At 38.7% G+C, this 20,643-nt stretch overlaps 1 protein-coding gene across 2 annotated transcripts in view; it reads right to left on the bottom strand.

The window, feature by feature from the left end:
* syt6a (synaptotagmin VIa) overlaps positions 1 to 20,643 on the bottom strand; it is a 79,702-nt gene that overhangs the window by 12,954 nt on the left and 46,105 nt on the right. Inside the window, exons 2-4 of one of the 2 annotated variants that reach the window (XM_055013047.1) lie at positions 7,782 to 8,172; positions 5,564 to 5,584; positions 4,602 to 5,160 (exon numbers count right to left, since the gene is read on the bottom strand). In XM_055013047.1, the coding sequence (XP_054869022.1) occupies positions 4,602 to 5,160; positions 5,564 to 5,584; positions 7,782 to 8,172 (971 nt within the window). The remainder of the gene's footprint in view (positions 1 to 4,601; positions 5,161 to 5,563; positions 5,585 to 7,781; positions 8,173 to 20,643) is intronic. The other variant, XM_055013048.1, reaches the window with a different exon arrangement.

Genomic DNA, 20,643 nt, shown 5'->3' with positions numbered 1-20,643 from the left:
GGATCGGTTTGGGGAAAAAAATTTGAAAAATTGTTCTTTCTACTGAGATGCTGCAATTAACCATTCAGTACTGCACACAATCTTGTAAAAATAGTAGGGAAAACCCTGATCTCCGTAAATTATTGTGCAATTTCAGGTGAACTGCTGGCACCAGAATAAAATGGAGAACACTCTAAATTAGGATTTAGAATTCAAGAAGCATTGAAGTATCCTTTGATTAGAAAAAAACAAAACACATATTTTCCTTCCTGCAGTTCTGAACATGTGCACAAGTGATTCATTGATGTGCTTTTCTCTGATTTTAGTTATTAAAAGAACACATTTTTGTTTTAGTTAAATATTAAGTTTCATTATTATTACTATGTTCACATTTCTGTCCTCTATTAGCTATTGTAGCATATTAAAAATATTATCAGCTCTGTTTTTAGCATTTAGCAAATTAGCATTTACCTCAAAGCACTTCAGTATCAAAGTCAGAGCAGAGTCTGGTTTTGCTGATTAAGTGTGAGTCATTTACTGTATTTCCATATACATTGCTTTACATGCTTGGGGCACTATGGGTGCCTTAGTGCAACTGATTTGGCTGTTAGTCACCACCACAGCTGAAAAAAAATCATCTCCATTCATGCCACTCATGAGCCTGTAAAAAACTTCCCAGGATAGTTTGTTTGATCAAATACATCAGAAATAGTCTGAAGGTCAGTCAGCATCTGGTCTCCTCTGGACTCTATTTAATAGTAGTGCTTGTAGGTTGATATTATTGATAAATATCACTCATTGATCTGTAAACTGATGAGAGTTGCTGCCCATTCTTCTTCAGCCTGCTCCGTCTGCTCATTAAGCTCTGCAGTGTCTTACATAGTCTTAATCGAACACCACTTCATATTTGTTTTTTATTTCTGCTCAACACCCACCATCTGTGCATTCTTTATGTTGCCAATCTTGAATTTAATGTGAGCAAGGGATTTTGTCATAAAATCATTCGGTGGTTCAATAAAGTCTGTGTGCCAAGGAGAAAGCTGCCCGCTTTTCTGGCCACTAAGCAATAATGTTGAGGTTATTGAACGACCCCTAAAGAAGTTCAGCAACTTAAGGGTGAGGAGGGGCTGTCAGACAGAAGGGCTCAGAGGACGCAATGAAGTGACGAAGGCTCCAGGGCGCCTCACAAGGTGCCAGAGACAAGAAACACTTTGTTCCTGAAAACAGCCCATGGACATCATCAACAAGTAACAACAGAAAAATAAAGGCAGCCGAATGAGTGAGTTTAGAGTCAGAAAATATCCTTTTATGTTGGAGGTATTAGCTTCTGAATAAAATTTGATTGCCAGTTTGAAGATTGATGACTTGGCTGTGGAATACTGATTTATCATAAAAAGTAGTGAAATTTTAATGATATAGGTCCTATTTTAATCACACTATCGCTCTCTGTGGCAGGTCATGGTGGAGCATGACAACAAATGAAGAGAGCTTCTCTTGGAAATCATGCTGATGACATGTGAACACACATGTGCCACAAAATTAGCATCCACAGGTAGCTGAAGTGGTGCTTTAAAAACCTAATCAATTCATGACGTCTTATTTGCATCCTAACAGAACTATGATTGAAACAAATAAAAAATGATTTAGTTCAGTCAGAATTGTGTTGTATGTTACGTTATTACTGGTGCTTTGCTGTATTTTGAATTGAAAGTAAAGGGTTCATACATATTTAAAACAACAGATATGTTAAGAATAAGTCTTAAATTGAAGATAAATGTAGACTTCAGCAACAATAATTCTACTTTAATCACATTAAATGTTATTTGAAGTTGATTTAAATGGAAATACTGTGCTTTATTAAAGTAATTTAATTCACATTTTAAGCATTAATCCATGCAAATATTTAGTATGGTCTTAATAAAATGAATAAATTGGTAACAGTTGGGTTGTGCACTGTACCATTTCAAGACCTAAGGTGTAGCATGAGCACCAGTTTCAGTGCTCTGGAACGGAACCAAACACAATCAATCAAGCTGTACATGCATGAAACACAGTTTTTTTTTAAAAAAAATAGCCTTTAAAATAGTGTAAAAGCACACTTTGGCACTCATTTCACTTGTGTTATACTGTAAAAACAGCAAAAACACTACACTGCAAAAACTCAAAATCTTATCGAGTCTATTTGTCTTGTTTTTAGTCAAAATGTCTCATCCCACTTGATTTAAGACAAATTCACTTAACAAGTGACTTTTCAGCAAGATAGAGGGACTTGCTTTAAGACAATGCATCTTAAATATCTTAAGTCAAACAATCTTGAAATTATCTTGTTTTGAGTTGTAATTTACAAGAAACAAGGTTCAATTTACTTTTCATACATTTTTCAAGCTGAGGTGTTATTTGTAGAAGCTACACAATCTTGATTTAAGAAATAAACTTCACTTGATTCAAGTAAATGTGTTTTATTGGAAAATCACCAATTACTTCATATTGTCAAGTTTTCTAATGTGTTGCATTATTCGAAAATAAATTGTTGATTTCTATACTAGACTTGTTTACACGGTGTACAGTTATTTATAAGTGAGGGAGAAAGAACCATGTTCATATTTGCAACAAATGTATTTTCAACCAACTGTATGCAGATGGATATCTTAAAATGCTTAAATCACACTTTTTAATCTTGTTTCAAGGACAAGGTGGTCTTAAATCTAGAGTCATGTCACTGTTATACAACCTAAAATAAGTAAAAATACATCTTAAATTTTGTACTCAGCATGGAAGTTTAAAAAGCAAATTTCTACTTTTGAGTTAAAAACAGCTGCTTTTGGGCATAGCTGGCTTACCCTAAAACACAACACCTCCAAATGCTGTCAAAACATGAGTAAATATTAGGATTTCTAGCTAACTGTGAGAAGACATATCTCAAAATACTTAAATTAATCTTTGTAATCTTATTTCAAGTACAACATGGTCTTAAATCTAGAGAAGTGCCACTATAATACAACTCAAAATAAGTTTAATACATCTGAAATTAGGAGGGTACATGAACGCAAAAATCTATTTTTGAGCAAAAAACTACAATTTTTTAGCATGTTTGGCTTATTTTAAGACACCTAAGCTTGACAATCTTGGTCAAATAGAGCTTAAAATAGTTTTACTCGCAAATTTTAAGATCTCAATATTCTAAATATCATATCTTATTTCAAGAAATCTGACCAAGCCATTTTTCACTTGTTCTATTGGCAGATTTTGAGAGGCATTTTTTTCCCCAGTGTATGCTTTTACAGACTGAATAAAAAAGGTGTATACCAGTCGACAGGGCACACTAGTTACCTCAGAGAAGCACAGCTGTTTCTCACAGCAGATATTCTGTCGTGTCATAGGAGAAAAAGCAGGTGTGAATGTTACCTGATGCACAGTTGAGGCTCACTGGGACCCGTCGTTTTGCCTCACCTGTGCTTTTCCTAGACAACAAATTAAAATGTCTTCTGTGCAGTCTGATGGAGTGAGAGACAACCTACACCTGTTTGCCTACTGGTCTTGTTGAGAACTGTCAAGCCATCTACCACCAGATTTGTTTCCTTCGAGAGCAAAACATATTCAACGAACCATGTCAGCTGCTGTGCTTAAAGTACCATAGCTGCTAAAGCTGCCATAAGTTAAGTACCAAATGACCCATTGTTAGTCAGGCTTGCAATGTATTTCCCTGAAAACCTGTCAAACCCTAGCTAAGGTAGTCTCAAGCTGCTCGCCTCAAAAGTAAAAACGTATGGTAAGGCCACTTCTTTCAAATGATTCCTTGGACTGAATATTTTCAGTATCAAATACACATAACTCACTCTGTGGTACCTCATTTAAATAAACCTGCCATCAGTGTATGTACATGCTGAGCAACAAAATACTACACCGATCAGTGAAGTACATTTCAAGATCTGAACATTTTAAAAAGTGCTGCCTGCACTAGTTTGCGTTGCCCTTGCAGTATGTGTAAATATTTCCATTGTAGAATGAAGGCTTCCCTTCACAGCTATGATGTTGAGTTCACATTGCATCACTGGTCAGTTTTGTCCACTTAAATTTAAAGTAAAGTTTATTCAACTGTGTCCTTCACGGTGTCAAATAAAAAGAGAGAAAGGCAGCTTTACTTTGAGTAAATCTACAAATCTGGCCCTGCAGATGGCTGGAAGAGTCACACATTGTTTTGTCAAATCTGCAGCAACATTCTGTTTAATATCAGAGCTGACGGGAGTTTTAGCCACAAGATGTAAAATACGGCTCCAGTAATATCTAAAGAAGCTCACTAGTTTTGAACAGATCCTTTCACACAAGCCATGAGGGAAATTAGAAAGTGGAAGTGCTCAAACTGCAGATGTCGACCACAATTACTGTCATGCCAGAAATATAATCAATCGTCTGTCAGACGGGTCAAATATCAACAGATCTGAAAAATATTCTAAAATTGGAAAAACCAATTAGGCGATTTAAATCAGCAGTGGTATCTAGTTTGTCTTCCTTTTTTAACCTTTCCCCCCAAATTTCCAGAAGTACTACAGAGAGCATGTCAGCAGTGTCATCTGACACTGGATCTAGCAGAAGAAACAGAAAAAAAACAAAAAGCTTCTTACACTGGTGGCATAGTCGATGTCCCTCCATATGTTTGTTTCCCTGGACAGGTCTGACGTCTCAAACAAGTTCTCCAGCACCACCTCCCCAATCATATCATGCCGTGAAAATCGGTCAAAGTCGAAGACGCTCATGTGGAGCTTCCTGGCGGCCAGCTCATCGTAAGGCACTGGAAACTGGAAGCTCTCGTTGAATGTGGGGTTGAGTGTCTTCCGGTGGACGCGAGTCTGGAACTTCTTCCGGTCAGGCAGCAGGTAGATCTTCACGTAAGGGTCAGATGTGCCACATAAGTCCTTGGCAGGAAGGTCTACTGCCTTGAGGATGTTGACGAGGAGGGCCTCGTTTTCGTAGTCGTACTTGAGAGAGAAGTTAATCCTGCCACAGTTTTTACTGCTGCCGTTCTTGGATGAATCCTCTGAATCTAAGGTCTTCTGTTGGTAGAGCTCTGGTTGGATGCGGCCGATGCTGGTGGGCTTTTCATCCTTGTCCACATAGTCGTTTCCCAGGTCCAGACTGCCCACCTGCATTTGCCGGGGCAGGTGTCTTTTGAATGAATTGTGCCTGCAGGGACAGAAAAGACAGGAATAAAGAAAGACTGACAGGTAACTGCTTAGTGTAGAAGAACTATAGGGAAGAGGAATGCAGATTTTTTGAATTTAAGAGCTCTGATGCACCAAACTGACCGCAAAGAGCTAGTACTAACAAAGAGTGATTGAATATGTTAACCCATAGCACCTCATGTCTTCTGTTAAAATTCCAGTTGATCAAAGACAACAACCAGCAGCCAGCTGAATTATGTCCCATGTGGGAGTAAATAATTACTGGCCTACAGCATGTATTTATATTGTTGTTAAAAATACGTGAAAACAATTATGTTAGGAAGCTAGCCGACTATTCTCATGCCACTATCAATCATAAAATATACTTCTACTGAATACTGATTAAGAACAGGTCTGATTTGTACCTGACACTGTTGAATTCCTCACTTTTGCATGAGGGATGGGAAACACAGTAAAGGTATACGTGAAATACTGTATAAGGATAACAGTCAAGGTAAATGAAATACAATTAACTTATGAAATAACAAGAACAAAACAATGACAGCTATGTGAAGCACTGCATTGAAATGCAGGGCACCTTTGGTCATTCAACCACATCAGAATGAATGTATAAACAATGGTAAGACTTGTATGCATTAACAAAAAAATGGAGAGGTGGCTTGATTTCAAATGGAAATTCAAACTGGCAGTAGGAATGATCTGCCAGTCAAGTTGATCAGTGTTTGGGTGAATGTTTAGGTACCTGACAGATACTAATCACTAAGTTAATGAAACAAGTGATTGTATATTTCTGTGTTATCACCTCTGGATGGTATTTACAGTCCATATAGTACATTTTTTAACAGAAAGTGCTGCTTTACAATCAAGTTGAAAGCATCGTTTAGCATCAGACCTAAACAGAAGGTAACAGGCTAGTTTTGCTAGCGATTAAAATAGAAAGTCAAGAAAGTCTTAGAATCGGTCCAGTTTTACTTCCCAGATGATTTGTGGTATCACAAAATGTACATTTTTTTCTTTGTGTTAAGTTCAGGTAATCCATGTTTTGTAAAATCTAAACCATGTTATCAGGTGAAATGACTGGACTATGATTACAATTTTAACTTCTAATCACAGTTAGAAATAAAACAATAGGACAGTATGGTAAGGATAATACTCAAAAACAACACAGAAATTACCAGAATCCAGACAGCAAATAAGCTCTCTTTAAACTGAAGGAAAACCATGGTTCTGCTGATGAAGCTACATTAAATGTTTTTTCTGCTCTATTCCATTAATTCTTAAGAAGGCTACACATATAATTAGTTTTAGCAGAATAATCTGCAGTGAGACGCCTCTGAGGCAGAGTTCAGCAGCCACACTATAAGGATTAACTCTGTAGATACGAAATTGTTTAGATTGAAAATATCTACTCCCATCAAAGATTATTTGGTGCCGTCGAGCAGCAACCATCTTCCTAATTTACACATTTTGTTTCATGTTGGATTTATCAAAAAAAGTGATTCAAGGAACCTTTTCCCATCACTTAATGAATGCATGGTTTTTAAAAATCAAGTTTAGTGGTATAGTTTTAAGTTTTAAACATTATTTCAACGGCTTGACTTGTCATAATAATGTTAGTAATTGCGTCAACTTAATATTTTGTGTAAATTAAACAAAAAAATTCAGCAATAGTTGATTTAAAACTAAAAACTAAAACTTTCTTTTAATTTTTAAAATTTTTTTAAACATTTTTTACCTTCAGGTTAGCATTTCAAATCTCCTACCTATGCAACATTGATATGACTAATTTTTTTTTTTTAATTTGCCAATTCATGAATTTATGTTGACACTTATGATAATTAAGATGATTAAGTGCTTAACACTTTAAAAATCCTTTTAAAGACCATGGAAATGATTGTTGGAACAACTTGCATTTTATGGACAATAAACTTTAAAACTTGTATTTGTGCTACTATTCATTAAGTAAGTCCATCCATCCATCCATTATCTATACACCGCTTAATCCTCATTAGGGTCGTGGGGGTGCTGGAGCCTATCCCAGCTGACTCAGGTGAAGGCAGGGGACGCCCTAGACAGGTCGCCAGTCTGTCGCAGGGCTACATACAAAGACAAACAAGCACTCTCACATTCACACCTACGGGCAATTTAGAATAATCAATTAACCTCAGCATGTTTTTGGACTGTGGGAGGAAGCCGGAGTACCTGGAGAAAACCCACGCATGCACAGGGAGAACATGCAAACTCCATGCAGAAAGATCCCGGGAAAGCCGGGACGCGAACCAGGGATCTTCTCGCTGCAAGGCGAAAGTGCTAACCACTACACCACTGTGCAGCCCTCATTAAGTAAGTGGTACTTTAAAACAATTTCGACTGATTGGAAAACAGTGTAGTTTGTTGGTTGAACATTATTCCATAAGAAGTTGCCTAAACTGGAAAAGATTGATTCAAACAAATTCTTTGTTGTTGTTGTTGAGTTCAAACACTATCTTTTGAAGTGTACACCACATGGCTCAAGTTCTGCATTCATCATTGCATGTAGCCCTAAGCGTTCTTATACATGGGTAACCACATCACACAGTCTTATCAGTTTTGTAAACACATGCACTCATGTATGTGACTAACCGAGTGGAGGAAGCCGGCTCAGTGGTTTGTCTCTGCATGCGCTGTGTGCGACGTAGGAAGTGCTCCCTCATGGAGAGCTGCACATCAGTGGGGATGTCTGGAGAAGTATGGCTTATCTTCACCGCCGCCTCCAGGAAACCCATCGAACCCAGGGGGTCCTTCACCTTCTCTGTAGCCATGGTGACCGGCGACTGCTGGGGACTAGGCAGCGGGAGAGGCGGCTGGAGAGGGCAGTCCTGAGGGCCACGGGCCGGGCTGAGGGAGGGACTGCGGAAATGGGCCTTAGTCCGCCAAGGAACCCAGCACAGCTTCCAGGAGACAAATGAAAGAAGGCCCAGCAGAGCCAGGCCACAGACCACAAACACACCGAGCAGGAGGCCAAAAGTAGCGTCTGGTGGTGAACCGCAGGGACCAGAAACAGAGGATCACACAATATGGACAAACAGATGGTGATTACAAGGGTGAGAGAGGACAGAGAGAGAGAGACAGAATATATTAGGACATGATTTTCCCACATGGTGCAGTGCTATAGCAATGGTTTCTATATAAGAATAAGGACAGCAAGCGAATACACTGGGAGATGTGCTTCATAAATATTGAAGCAACCTCCATCAGTCTTCAGTTCAGCCGAGGAATAAGGAAAGCATGCTAATGTAAACAGAATTAAAATGTGGATATTATATCCACTCATGCACACATGCAAAGATAATACTCTGTGGCACTGTACTCTCTGTACAGGTAAAAGTAATTATAGTCTGACGAATGATAAAAAAAATCAAACAAAAAACGTTTGAATTCGTAAAAAGACTCATGGGAATAGGATCAAGGTGTCAGAGGCCTTCCTCTGGGATTTTTACCATGAAACAGATAAAAGGAGCCGGGCAGAGTTAAACTAATTTATTTTCTGGTATATGGAAACGCTTCCTGGGGAACAAGCAGCATACAAAGAGCTGGAGACGTACCAAGAATGCTGACCAGCACTCTGCAAACATTCACAGGGACCAAAGCGAGAAAAAAGACCAAACACAGGAACATGTATCTCTGGGTTATGCCTTTGGGACACTTTTGCTTGAAGTAATTATTTTCCACCACCTGATGCTTGGAGTGTCTTCCACACACATCAGTCAGGACTGAATTCAATTCTCCATATTTTGCTGGATTGCTCTTTTCCATGCAGCATGATTGCTCAGATTTATCCACAATAGTTCATGCTGAGGAGCATCTCGTGGCTTCGTGGAGGATCCCCTGAACTCCCCCTCACCGTATAACCCACCACAGATAGCGACGAGCCGCTTCAAGGCTCACTGCATCTGCTCTTTTCTATTTACTCGGCGTGACCTTTTCTCACAGGAGTAAGATATGAGCATCAAGAAGCTTTAAAACCTGCAGGTGAAGCTGTATTTATTCTGGGTTAGACTTTAAGAGACAATATGTAATTTATAATTAATAAGGAAAAGTGAGAGAGGGTTGAGGAATGATAGAAGTACATGGACTTTAGTACTGCACTTCAGTGCAATTTTGAGGTACTTGCACTTCACTTGAGGGTTTACATTTTATGCTACTTTATTCTTATCCATCTAATAACTTCAGTTACAAATAAGTGAATATGCAATATTATAATACATGAGAAAACATTTTCTAGGCTTATTAAATGCAAATCACTGAGCGTTCTTTTTAACTGCTTCCAAAACACTTGTCATTGAGGATGTACGTAACAACTAATGTCCTTGCTGATTAAACAGAAATTTAAATATAAACCTGAGAGCTGGTCTAAAAGTTTAAAAAAATAGAAGACATTAAAAATTGAGCACAATAAGCTGTTTGCCATTGTAAGAACTTGTGGGCTGTTCTTGCATGTTTCAACTCCAAGAATGGCTCCTGTAGAACCTCTTTCACGGCCTTTTTCAGGGCAGAATAATGTATCTACTCCAGGTTACTTTTGAGTGGGAAAAAAACTACAGTGCGAGTCTCAACGCTGATCAGTGTTTCTGGCTTCTGATGCCCTCATCATATTTTCCTGTCTAACATTGCCATCAACAAAGAAAAAAATCACGATACAGAGGTAACATCTTGGTCCAAGCTGTCGAACCAGAGAGGCTGAAAAGGTAGATTAGGGAAATGTTGGTACAAACTTTCTCGCCGCCTCGCATCTGAAGTGGAAACCCACCTTATTTAAGGCTAAACCTTCAGGTTTAACATCGTTTATGGTCACTGCATATACCAAAATACTGTCCCACTTTCCACCTTACTGGTTCACCACTGACTCAATGCAAACAGTTAACCAGCATCGTAGATAATAAAATATTAAGTTACTGAGTAGTATTTCTGCTTCCCACTTGTGAGGGAAGCAGTGTTTAATCTTTTCCTAGACTAACTGCATACATTCCTAGCTGCCTTGTTTCAAATGTTCATTACATGTTAGCAGTTTCACCAAGCAGTTGTTTAAATAATCGTTTGAGACCCAGAGAAGTCAAATTATCCAATATTTCACAAAAAATATGTCACAATATGATACAGATTGGGTCCAAACATGTTGTTTATTCCACCTTTTCACTCTTTCTATTTATTTCCCATCCTCTCACATTTTCTCTTTGTTTTAGCTACTGCTAACATTAAATTGAAAGTAGTTAAAAGCAGCTCCACTTCAGGCACCTACAGCTGTATGTGAAGTTTAAACATTCATACATTAACAATATGTTGAAAATAGCTTTCATAAGAGCCACTTTCTACAGAAAGAGTGAATCTGATATTTAAAGTTCCATATTTTTCTGATAATACTCATGTACTTCTGCTTGTAATGGAATATTTTTACATTGCTGTTGTGGTAAAAACTAAATAAAAAAATCCTAGCAGTTCTTCCACTACTGAGGTAAAATTTCTGCAGCAGAATGGCTCCTAAGAAATGTTATAATATTATGACTCTATTAAAAAGTAGAATATTACCCTCTAAAATCTTGTGGAGTGGAAGTATGAAGTAGCATAAAATTAAAAGTCACAAGTAAAGAATATTCCACCACTGGCCTTTGATGTCAAATGGTCTCTAATAATATCTCACTTAATATGACAAACTACCGTGTTTATATTTAAACCATACTTAGTTCCACAAGTTATGAAAAGGCTAAAATTTGCTACCCTTTTTTGCACAAATTAGGAGCTTTCATGTTCAAAACTCAAACGAAACGGAGTGCCCACTAAGGCGAATTTATAGCTTAGCCGAGCGGCGGACTGGATTTCAAGTCTGGAGGATTTATGCCTCAGGAGGATTTCTCGGCTGTCCACAGCCCTGGCCTCTCCATGTCATCTGAAATTTCACACAGCTTTCCACAAAGCTTCATCTCAACTGGACTGTCGCTTGCACAGTCCTCATCCTCCATCACGGCAAATTGAAGCTGACCCTGCGCCGCATACTGAAATATGCCACTGCACACCCGTGGTGACAATCGTTTGCTACGAAACGTGATGACAGGTCAGAAATTTGTATTTGAGCATGTAACTCCGGCTTGTTTTACTTCGTCCACTGCAGCAACACCCTTCAAAGTGAAGAAACCACTGAAGCGCTGAGCCACCACTCTGACAACGCACCAAACTCCCTGAGTTGGTGGGACATTCTGGGCCTCAGCCATGCTGAATGTAATGCGCTTTGTCAGTCCTAGCATTACTCTTTGTCTTATTTTAATTTTGAACTTAACCATGATCTAACTTTTCAAACCAGAGCTTATAAAGGATGTAAGAAGAGAAAAAAATGCCAAAAGGATTCAGTACATTAGCCATCTGCTTCTACCTCTTCTACATTTTTTAACCCACATTTTTGTTTGCGTTTTTATCTGGCTGCATTAAACATATACTGAATTAGCCATTAACAGGCCTGATTCCAATGGATCCATTGATGTACAGACAGCTTTTACTGTATAACTTTGATGCTGAATTAAACTTAAAAACAGGAAAATTCTCTGGCAATTCTGAGGTTACTTGAAGAGTTATTATTTCAGATCTAAGCAGGTTTATGCATGTTTACTTATGCTGGACGTCAGAGATACTGACACCCTCTGTACTATAAGTGTAAATCACACTGAATTGAAATCCATATGTATCACGTCTGTGTGCTCAGGTCTGACTGGGATACTGAGTATGAATTTTGATGCTGCAACTCCAAGTGATGATGGCGTTGATAAGGGTCTTTTCACCTGCCTCTTCCATCTCACAAAATATCTTTTGGTGAACCTCACAGCTTCAAAACGTCAGCTAAAGATGGTGCGTGTGAGCCGACTGGAAGACATGAAATCTGTGTCGACACAGACTATGGCAGCTACTCATACTTGGGAGTTTAAACTTGACATTTTCAACTCTGGAGTCTCAAGTACATCCGGAGACTCCAGAGGACTGGAGAACGATTCGCCATTGGAACAGTATTGTTCTTGCTGATACCAGCTGGGCTCTGATGAAGGCGACTGTGCTTTACTGTGACAAAAAAGTCTCAACTCAAAGACCCTCAACGAGATTTTATTCGGGACTTGGACAGACAAAAGATGTTCAATACCCAGTCTCTCCCTATGAAATTTTATGTTTCTCACACACTCTCTGTTCATTTTTGTTTCAATATATTTGAATATCACTGAAATGTGGTGATATCTGTACATCTAAAGACCCCAAAGTCAACAGAGACTGTGTATCCTCTAATAAAAACATAAAACTTTACTTTCAGACAACTTCCAGCAGCATATTATTTTTAAAGTCTCTCTCTGGTCATTGGTTTAATCCCAAAAAGCTTATTTCTGTGTATCCAAGATAATATATTTATTTTGTCCGTGAAACAGTCCCGTCCTGCTTTGAAGGGGCTCAGATTAACTCTACATCATTGTTTTGTTTATATTGTGGAGATCAATATAAACCCCTCTTTGTTCTCCAAACACCCTGCAATCTGAGCACACCAGCTCACCTGTGACTCTGCTCAAACACTGTTGTAACTACACCAAACAATGGCAAGTTGCAGTGTTGGAAGAATTCAGGCAAATATGTTTCACCCGGAAAACAATTATGAAGAAGAATGATAAAGAAAATCACCCCTGCAAGTCAACGGGATTGGTTCCTTAAGTTTGTTACATGAAACCTCTTGAGACTGAATCTGTGTTTTTGAGACTGTGTTTTAAGGTACAAATGCTTGACTTGCTTCTGATGCATCGTCTAGTATATGAAAAATAGCATAGGTGGACATTAACAAGGTAAAAAAAGAAGTGATTTTCAACAGAGGGGTCTTTGAACACCATCTGGTAAATTAAATTACCAAAGTGCTTGCCCACAGAAGAGGTGATGAAAACTGTTGGAGCAAAATTCAGAGGGACTGTTAGAAAACCTGGATCTGGACAAACAAGCCCCATTTCTTCCAAAAACTGTGAAGCATTTAGCTCATTGGTGTGCAGCACATTCAACAGGTACATGCCTGTAGACTACTGAAAAAGATATAGTGTGCACACTCATTTTATGGAGTTTACATGTTCTCCATGTGCATGCGTGGGTTTGTGCTTGTTTGTCTCTATGTGTAGCCCTGCGACCCTAATGAAGATTAAGCGGTGTATAGATAATGGATGGACACTCATTTTACACTGTAAGGAACTATGGTTGCTGTGGTCTTCTCCGAATGGTTTCCATCATTTGAATCGTGAGGCTTTGTGCTTGTGTAGTTTGTCAGATTTGATTCAGAATGGGCTGATGCCTTGCTGTCCTCAGAGGAAGAATGTGACAGCTTTCAACCTGGCACTGCATCACTCGACACTCGCTGTACTTGGCTGGGAGCGGACTTCGAACTGGACTCGAGCTGTAACTGATGAAGACGGCAAGAACACGAGTCCAGACAGGAACGCAGACAGATGAAGGCCTGTTGTGAGTGTTTGTGTAATTATGCTTTGTGCACCTCACAGCTCCACTGTGACTTCTTGAACTTTCACACTTTGTTGGATGACATAACTAATCAAGGTATAAAAAGCGGGAGAACTGACAGCAGCTGAATCTGAAACGCGTTCCTGCGGTGCTTCGTTGTGATAAGGTTAATGAGAGGACTCCCGTTTTGCTCTGCATACAGCACAGTAAGTCATTTCTGCTATAATGAATTCAAAAATAGAAGTGTTGAAGCTGAGATGCTGCTAATTTCCCCGTCTTATTGCCTTACACTGTTGGCAAGACAAGACTAAGTGAATGCAGGGAGCTAATGATGCAGCGATAGTGAGACAGGAAGCCGGTGTGAGCATTAGAGAAATAGAGTGTGATAGAAAAGCCATTGTTCCTCCTCTCCGGACAGATGGGTAATGGAGCAGAGCTGTGTGAACATATTACTCCCTTCAGACTCAACCTCCCCTGACAGCGTGAGACTAGACTGACCTCAGGGTTTAGCACAGCATTAGTGATCACACCCATGCCATGGAGAAGTGGACTATCACTGTCCTGCAGTCAATCAAAAGGGTCTTTTCAGGTTCTTTGATGCCGAAAACCCCTTTCCCAATCAATAGTGGAGAGGCAGAATCAATCTCACTGCAAAGCTCCTTAGCTGGGTTTGAGGGCAGGAGCAAAGGGCAAGAAAAGATGGGCGATTAGGTCATAAAAAATGAGGCGTTCAGGTAAGGACCTCTGAGTTTACGCGGATGCAGTGACAGCTCCGGTGCTGTAAAATCATTGTGGCATCCTTACCCTTTCCCACAAACTTATGCATGCAACCGGTGGCTGGTCTCTCTGCTGCCACTTTGCATGTTTCAGTTTGATCTTGAGCTTCTTTTCCACTTGAGGTTCCCCCAAAAACATGAACTGGCTGCATGTTATCGGGTGTTTCTGAGGATGCGCACTTTCTAATTAAGGCTTGTTTTGAAGTGAGGCAGCAAAGTGAAACCTGAGGTTTTTCCTTTTTTTAAATCGAGTTCTTTCAATTCTCACCTGGTTTCCATAGCAACCCGGTCATTAGAGAGACCATGCACCTTCTGTGTTTGCTGTCATGAATTGATTCATCTTTGGCAGGAAAAGTCCATCCAGCTGCAGATAACACATGCTGGTTGCTAATAGAAAGCTGCTTTAGGCACGGTTTGACAGGAATTGTACTGGAGTTTTCTTTTTTTGGTCACCTCAGTTTTGTGTCTTATTTTAGCTTATCTTTTCAGGGATGATTGTTTAAAGAAGGGTTATGCAAAGGAGGTGTAAATGATGGCTTTAGTGTGGATCATGAAGGTGCACCAACGTGTCTCTGTTTGCACAATCAGTCGATAATGGTAGTTAATGAGACCAACATGTTCATATGTTGTTGGGAAGAACAGAACACACTGGATCTTTATTGACTATCATTCCCACCCTCACTATTAAAAGGAAAGGTAAATGTTTCATATAAAGAAACATTACATGTTGGACCCAGTTCACATATTCAGTGTCAATAATGCTTGTTCATTTATGAGGTATCGCAAAGAATAGACTTAATGAATATTTTCTATTTTGTTTAGTTTTCCACAAATCTGGAAACTGCTGACAACTTCTAGTCATAGCCCGGCATTATTTCAAAAGGCAACAACATGTTTTTAGTTGTATTATTAAATGGAGTGTTAGAAAATATATTTTTTGGGAAAAAAGTTGAACCTTGAATACACAAAATGTTGAAGATCCATCTTGGTTAGAAACAATCAGCAAGGTTCTATCACATACGCAGCTAACAGCAAGCAAGAACTTAGGATAACATTGCTCAGATAACTAAAAATCCAGTCTACAGTCTGAACTGGTTAATTTTTAAATTCTGTATCAACAGTTACGGATATTAGAATTCCTGTCCTGTTGTGATTCTCAAACTGACTTCATCTTCATACTAACAGCACTCAAGCATAGGTACGCACGATGGTTCTTTACACCCATCGTCAGTGCCTACGTATTTGTCAAATCATGATTTAATAAAAATGAAATGGAAATAATTTAATCTGGTGGCTATTTCTTGGGAAAGTCCTGTGTTTCTGTGCTCTGTGTGTGTCTCACTAGCTGAATAATTAGCATCATTTGTTGTTGTAGTTGTAGCAACTAGCTGCAGCCAATATTTTAAAATGAAAAGGGTAGAAATTGGCTCAATATGATCAGTCAGAACCAGGCAACATAGTTTTCCTGTTAATCACTGCAAGAGATTGAAGGCAGATCTCACACAGAAGGCGAGCAGCTAAGAAAATTGTCAACTGATGCAAACGCTGACCGGGACATCTGAAATACGACAACAAAGACAGACACTAATAACAACAAAGGTAAAAAGCTAGATAATTGTCTCTCATGTCAAACTGGAACCCAAAGTTCATCTGTTGCTTTATTGCTGTTGACTTGATATGTAGGGATGTATGCAGTTTACATGATCAAGAATGACTTGAGTATAAATAAATTAAACAGTGAATGTAGAAGCAGATAATTATCAACATAAATAAATGGAAAGTAACGACATTTTAGTAATGAAAATTGCATAAATTAACCTATGTTTAGGCTATTTCTGTAGTTGTATTTATTGATTCATTTCTGTATTTCTTGACATATTTCTATATTTATATGTAAATTGCATAGGAAGTGGATTGAGGCTTGACAGCATGATTCAAAGTAGTGATTAACTGAGCAGCCTCTTACCTAATAATCCAACTGCATTTGCTTTATTCTTTATATTCATATGTATTTAATTAGTCAACTCTGCACACACAAGTCAATTTGAAATTAGCAGAAATGCTACTTAGCCATGGCTTCAATTTTGTTTTTATTAAAGCCATATATCTGTGAGACCGTGAGCAACATATGGAGTGGACCGAGACTTGACAGCGTAATTCAAAGTAGTGATTAACTGAGCCGCCTCTTGCGTAATAATCCAGCCATCGTTTGTGACAGCTACGATTTAAATAAGAAATTGAAATGGGAATACAGAGTCTGAACCAGCAGCTCCTTCTGCCTCACAAATCATTTTCATATAGTCCCAAACTACCCTGAGTGATCAATAGCAACAGCCTCAATTACCTGAAGGCTGATGTGTAATGACGGTGTTGGTGCTGTTTGTACCCTGTAGACCAAAATTACTCAAACTCTCTGCCTGTCACACAAGGCTATAACATCCCATATTTCTGCAGGAAAAACAGAAGAGCTACATAAAAGGGATGAATCTGAAGGCACACTTTATGTTCAGATAGAAGACTGTCTTTGAAGATCTCATTCATTTATTTAACTGACTTGTTTCTCCCTTCAGCATTCTTCTTTTATGCAACACAGTGTGCCTGAACAACCCGCAGCAAGCTTAAAAGTAGTTTCAGCCGCAAATATAAAACACAGAAGGATCGTGCTCAGTGCACTTGTTATTAATGGTGGCAATTTTCTGAGAAAATTAAACTGGTTCGGGAAAAGTACACCTTTCACAACAGGCAATGACACTTCACGGAATTGGAAATGTGCATCGACTTTATACCAGTAACTTCAACACCCAGTAGGCTTTGTAGCCTGCAATATCCTTAAATTGTAAATGTCTCACAAACACACTTGTTTCAAAGCTGTCACTGGTGGCTCCCCTGCCTTCTTTCCCTAAGGGGCGAAATAATACGCTCTAATCTTGATGTGGGTACCTCAGCCAGTTTTGGATTTCTGTGTCCCATGGTGTCTTTTTCAGAGCAATCAGAAAATCCCATAATCCCCCAGATCCCTAAATCCTAAAGCCCCACCACCACATGAGTTTACACTCCAGCAGATCAGCCGGAGGTGTAAAGAAGAATCTGGGGCTGCAGAGAGAAAATTATGCTGTCTTGCTTTACCAAGGTGGGAGAAGATGTTACATTTAGAGGATAATTCTCTAAATTGGCAAAAAACAATATAAAATACTCCCTTTGCTTTAATTTGAATTAATCTTTCTGCAGCAGTTGTTACAACACTGTAAACTTCACTGAGGGTACCTCATTGTGTTGGCAGTAAAGATAAAAAGACCTTTAAAGACACAACGGATACATTTTTTTCCCATTAAGTGAACTCAGCTGCCTTAAGTGAAAAAGCTGAGTATTAGATACTTTGTCAAAGGCAACAGTGCAGACAAAAGATCTGTCTATATCCACTTAAAACTGTTTGCCCAGATTTCCCAGCTCAATCACTCTGTCCATTTGACAGTTGGAACCTGGGAGGCAAAGATATACTGTGAGCCGGAAATATGTTCAAATATTTTGCAGCTGTCTGTTAAAGCAGGTGTTTATTAAAAAAAAAAAAAATAAAAATCTGTCTACTTTCACCAAAACATGCCACAGATATGTCCAGGAAACTGTCATGGTGAAAATGTTTGAACTCCTAGACGGCTCAGGGATGTAGGCAGCCTGCCAATGAAATGCAAAATACCAAACAGTGCTTACCAGATCTGAACTGTGACACAAGTGTGTGTTGTATTCATATTTATTAGGTAGCGTATTGCATCGAGATGTACGTGGAGTCACAGTTTGGGATGTTTTTGGTACAGCAGAAAATGGAAAAAGAAGGCTTTTTTTGGGTCATTGGTTTAGAAAAATGTGAATATTCAAGACTCTCTTATTTGCCATAATTCATACTGTTGAGGTAGCAGGGCCCCCAGTCACTGTCAGAAAGAAAAAAGACAATGAAAATAAATAACGCATTACCTTGTTTACTCTAAAGTAAAATAAATCAAATACAGCATGTGCATTGAGACAAGCACTAAATATTCATTATTCAGCCAGGCAACTCTCATTTGAAATGTTTTATTTAAGCAGCAGAAAATAGCTAGAGTTTGGCATCTGCACTCTGAGCTCATCATTCAATACAGATATGCTTTTTTTTAAAGAATAATGAGAAAGTATCTTCCCCCACAGGTGGATGCTGGGGCAGTGGGGGAGCTGATAGAGCAGGCAGTGATGCAGCAGCGTTGTGTCAAAGGAGGAGAGCTGGGAAATTTATGCAGCTCAAACAGACTCTAAATTGGGAGGGTGTGTTTAGTAGGTGATGTGTGGAGAGTGCAGCATGTCACAAGTGTATGTAGCAACGCAGCTCGAGCTAACTGCCCGAATTAGCTCCATTTGACTTGAATTAACCATTAAAGGCAGCAGTGCATTTCAACCTTAGACCTGCACAAAGTAGCGCTGCCTGCTAGAGAATTGGTGTTTAGTGTGACTTCCACATTTTCCTCTGTGTTTGGTTGAAGTTTCATCTACATGGAAACAGCAGATATGGTTGATCACACTGAGATTTTTTGCAAATACTGAGGATTTAAAAAAAAACAACAACAACTTATGTGTATCTATGTGGACATTTAAAATGGAGAGTTAGTGTAATGAGCATGCACCTGAAACAACAATGGCAGTGTACTGCTTAAGTGTGCATTGCAGCATCGCTTTACCAGCATATTAAAGCCCCTGCAGTGCCCAGTGCTACTCAGTCCACTGCATCTGTGCTCTAAACTCCACATTAACAATGAATTGACAGTCTTCTTTGGTATTTAAAGCATCATTAATGTAGACCGGTCCAACATGCTTGTTAGAGCATTTGTAGTCACTTTTGCGTTCCTGTGTGTATGGAGATATTTTGTAAAACCATGTATCTAGACAGAATTTCTTGTTAAAAACAAGTAGGGATATTATTTAAAAAGTCTCACAAAGTCTAAAATGTGTAATGTGCATCGCCAGATCATACAAGATCAATAAAAATTGTGCGCTGTATGCTAGCTCTAAGGACTAATTCAGCTGAGCATGCTGTAGACAACGCTGTCAAAATGGTCCAGGTGGAACTTTTTCTCTAGAATTTTCTTTTCCAGAATTCAAGTTGACATAAATGAACTTCTGATAAGTCACTGATTCGAATCACATCTTGTACTGTAGGTTGTAGGAGAAAATATATCAGTTTTTGTTTCTAAAAAATTATTTTCAGAAAACGTCACCATAGCGTGTATGAACATGTTTTCACTGTTTAGAAAAAAATCAACTCATGACAAATTTTTGTGTAAATGCAAATTGACAGTTTTTGTGTTTCCAAAGGCATTTATTGTCTATTTTTTAATTTTTAAGTCCTATATTGGAGTATGAAATGAGCTTTCATAAAATTACACAAACCCAGGAAAAATGTACATTTCAAACAGCAGAAACTACATGTGGGGATGTGTTAAAATTACCATACAACTCAATGACAAACACTAAATCATCCATAGACATGAAGGACAACAGCATTCGTTTCAACAAGATCCTGAAAATGACAAATGTTCATGTTCACAGGCCAAAGGTACGGCTGTAAATTTATTTGTTTAACACACAAAACGGCCATTTTTCTCCTGTTTTGATGGTCAACGTGTTTAAAAGTTTCCATAGCTTTTTAGAAAATGTATGAAAGTCTCATATGTCTCCTTAATCTGTCTTTCAATTTTTGGCTCAAAATACTGCAGAAGATTCTCTCTGTGTCTGTGATTGACAGCGCAGCTCAAAACAGTTGGTAGCAGCTCAGTCAGACATGAAATTTTATATAGAAATGTTGCAGAATTTACAGTTCAGCTGTTGTTTTTAATTCGTGTATGGAGAGTCTGTCAGGTGACAATGTGGGTATAAAACCAGTAGTTTTGCAGTGCAGAGCAGTGGATTGGAAATGGCTCTGAAGTGACTGCAAGTTAGCATGGAGTTCTAATTGACTGTGTTTCACTCACTATTTCATACTTGTTTCATTGTCTGACAGTTGAAACAGAAAACATAGTAAATGAGAACAGTTTCATTGGGAATTCTACTGTATTAAAATACAGAATATGTGAGCACAGAGAACAGGAGAGAAGTAAACAGATGTAAAGAATGACTGAGTAAATGTTGCACTGAAGCACAACATGAAAACACAGTAACCCACCCAGTCCTTCTTTATTGGTTTCAAATGG

This window comes from Amphiprion ocellaris, chromosome 8 (genome assembly GCF_022539595.1).
Source record: "Amphiprion ocellaris isolate individual 3 ecotype Okinawa chromosome 8, ASM2253959v1, whole genome shotgun sequence".
NCBI classification, from domain to species: domain Eukaryota; kingdom Metazoa; phylum Chordata; class Actinopteri; family Pomacentridae; genus Amphiprion; species Amphiprion ocellaris.
The sequence above is the reverse complement of the archived record's forward strand: the minus strand, read 5'-3'. Positions and strand labels throughout refer to the sequence as shown.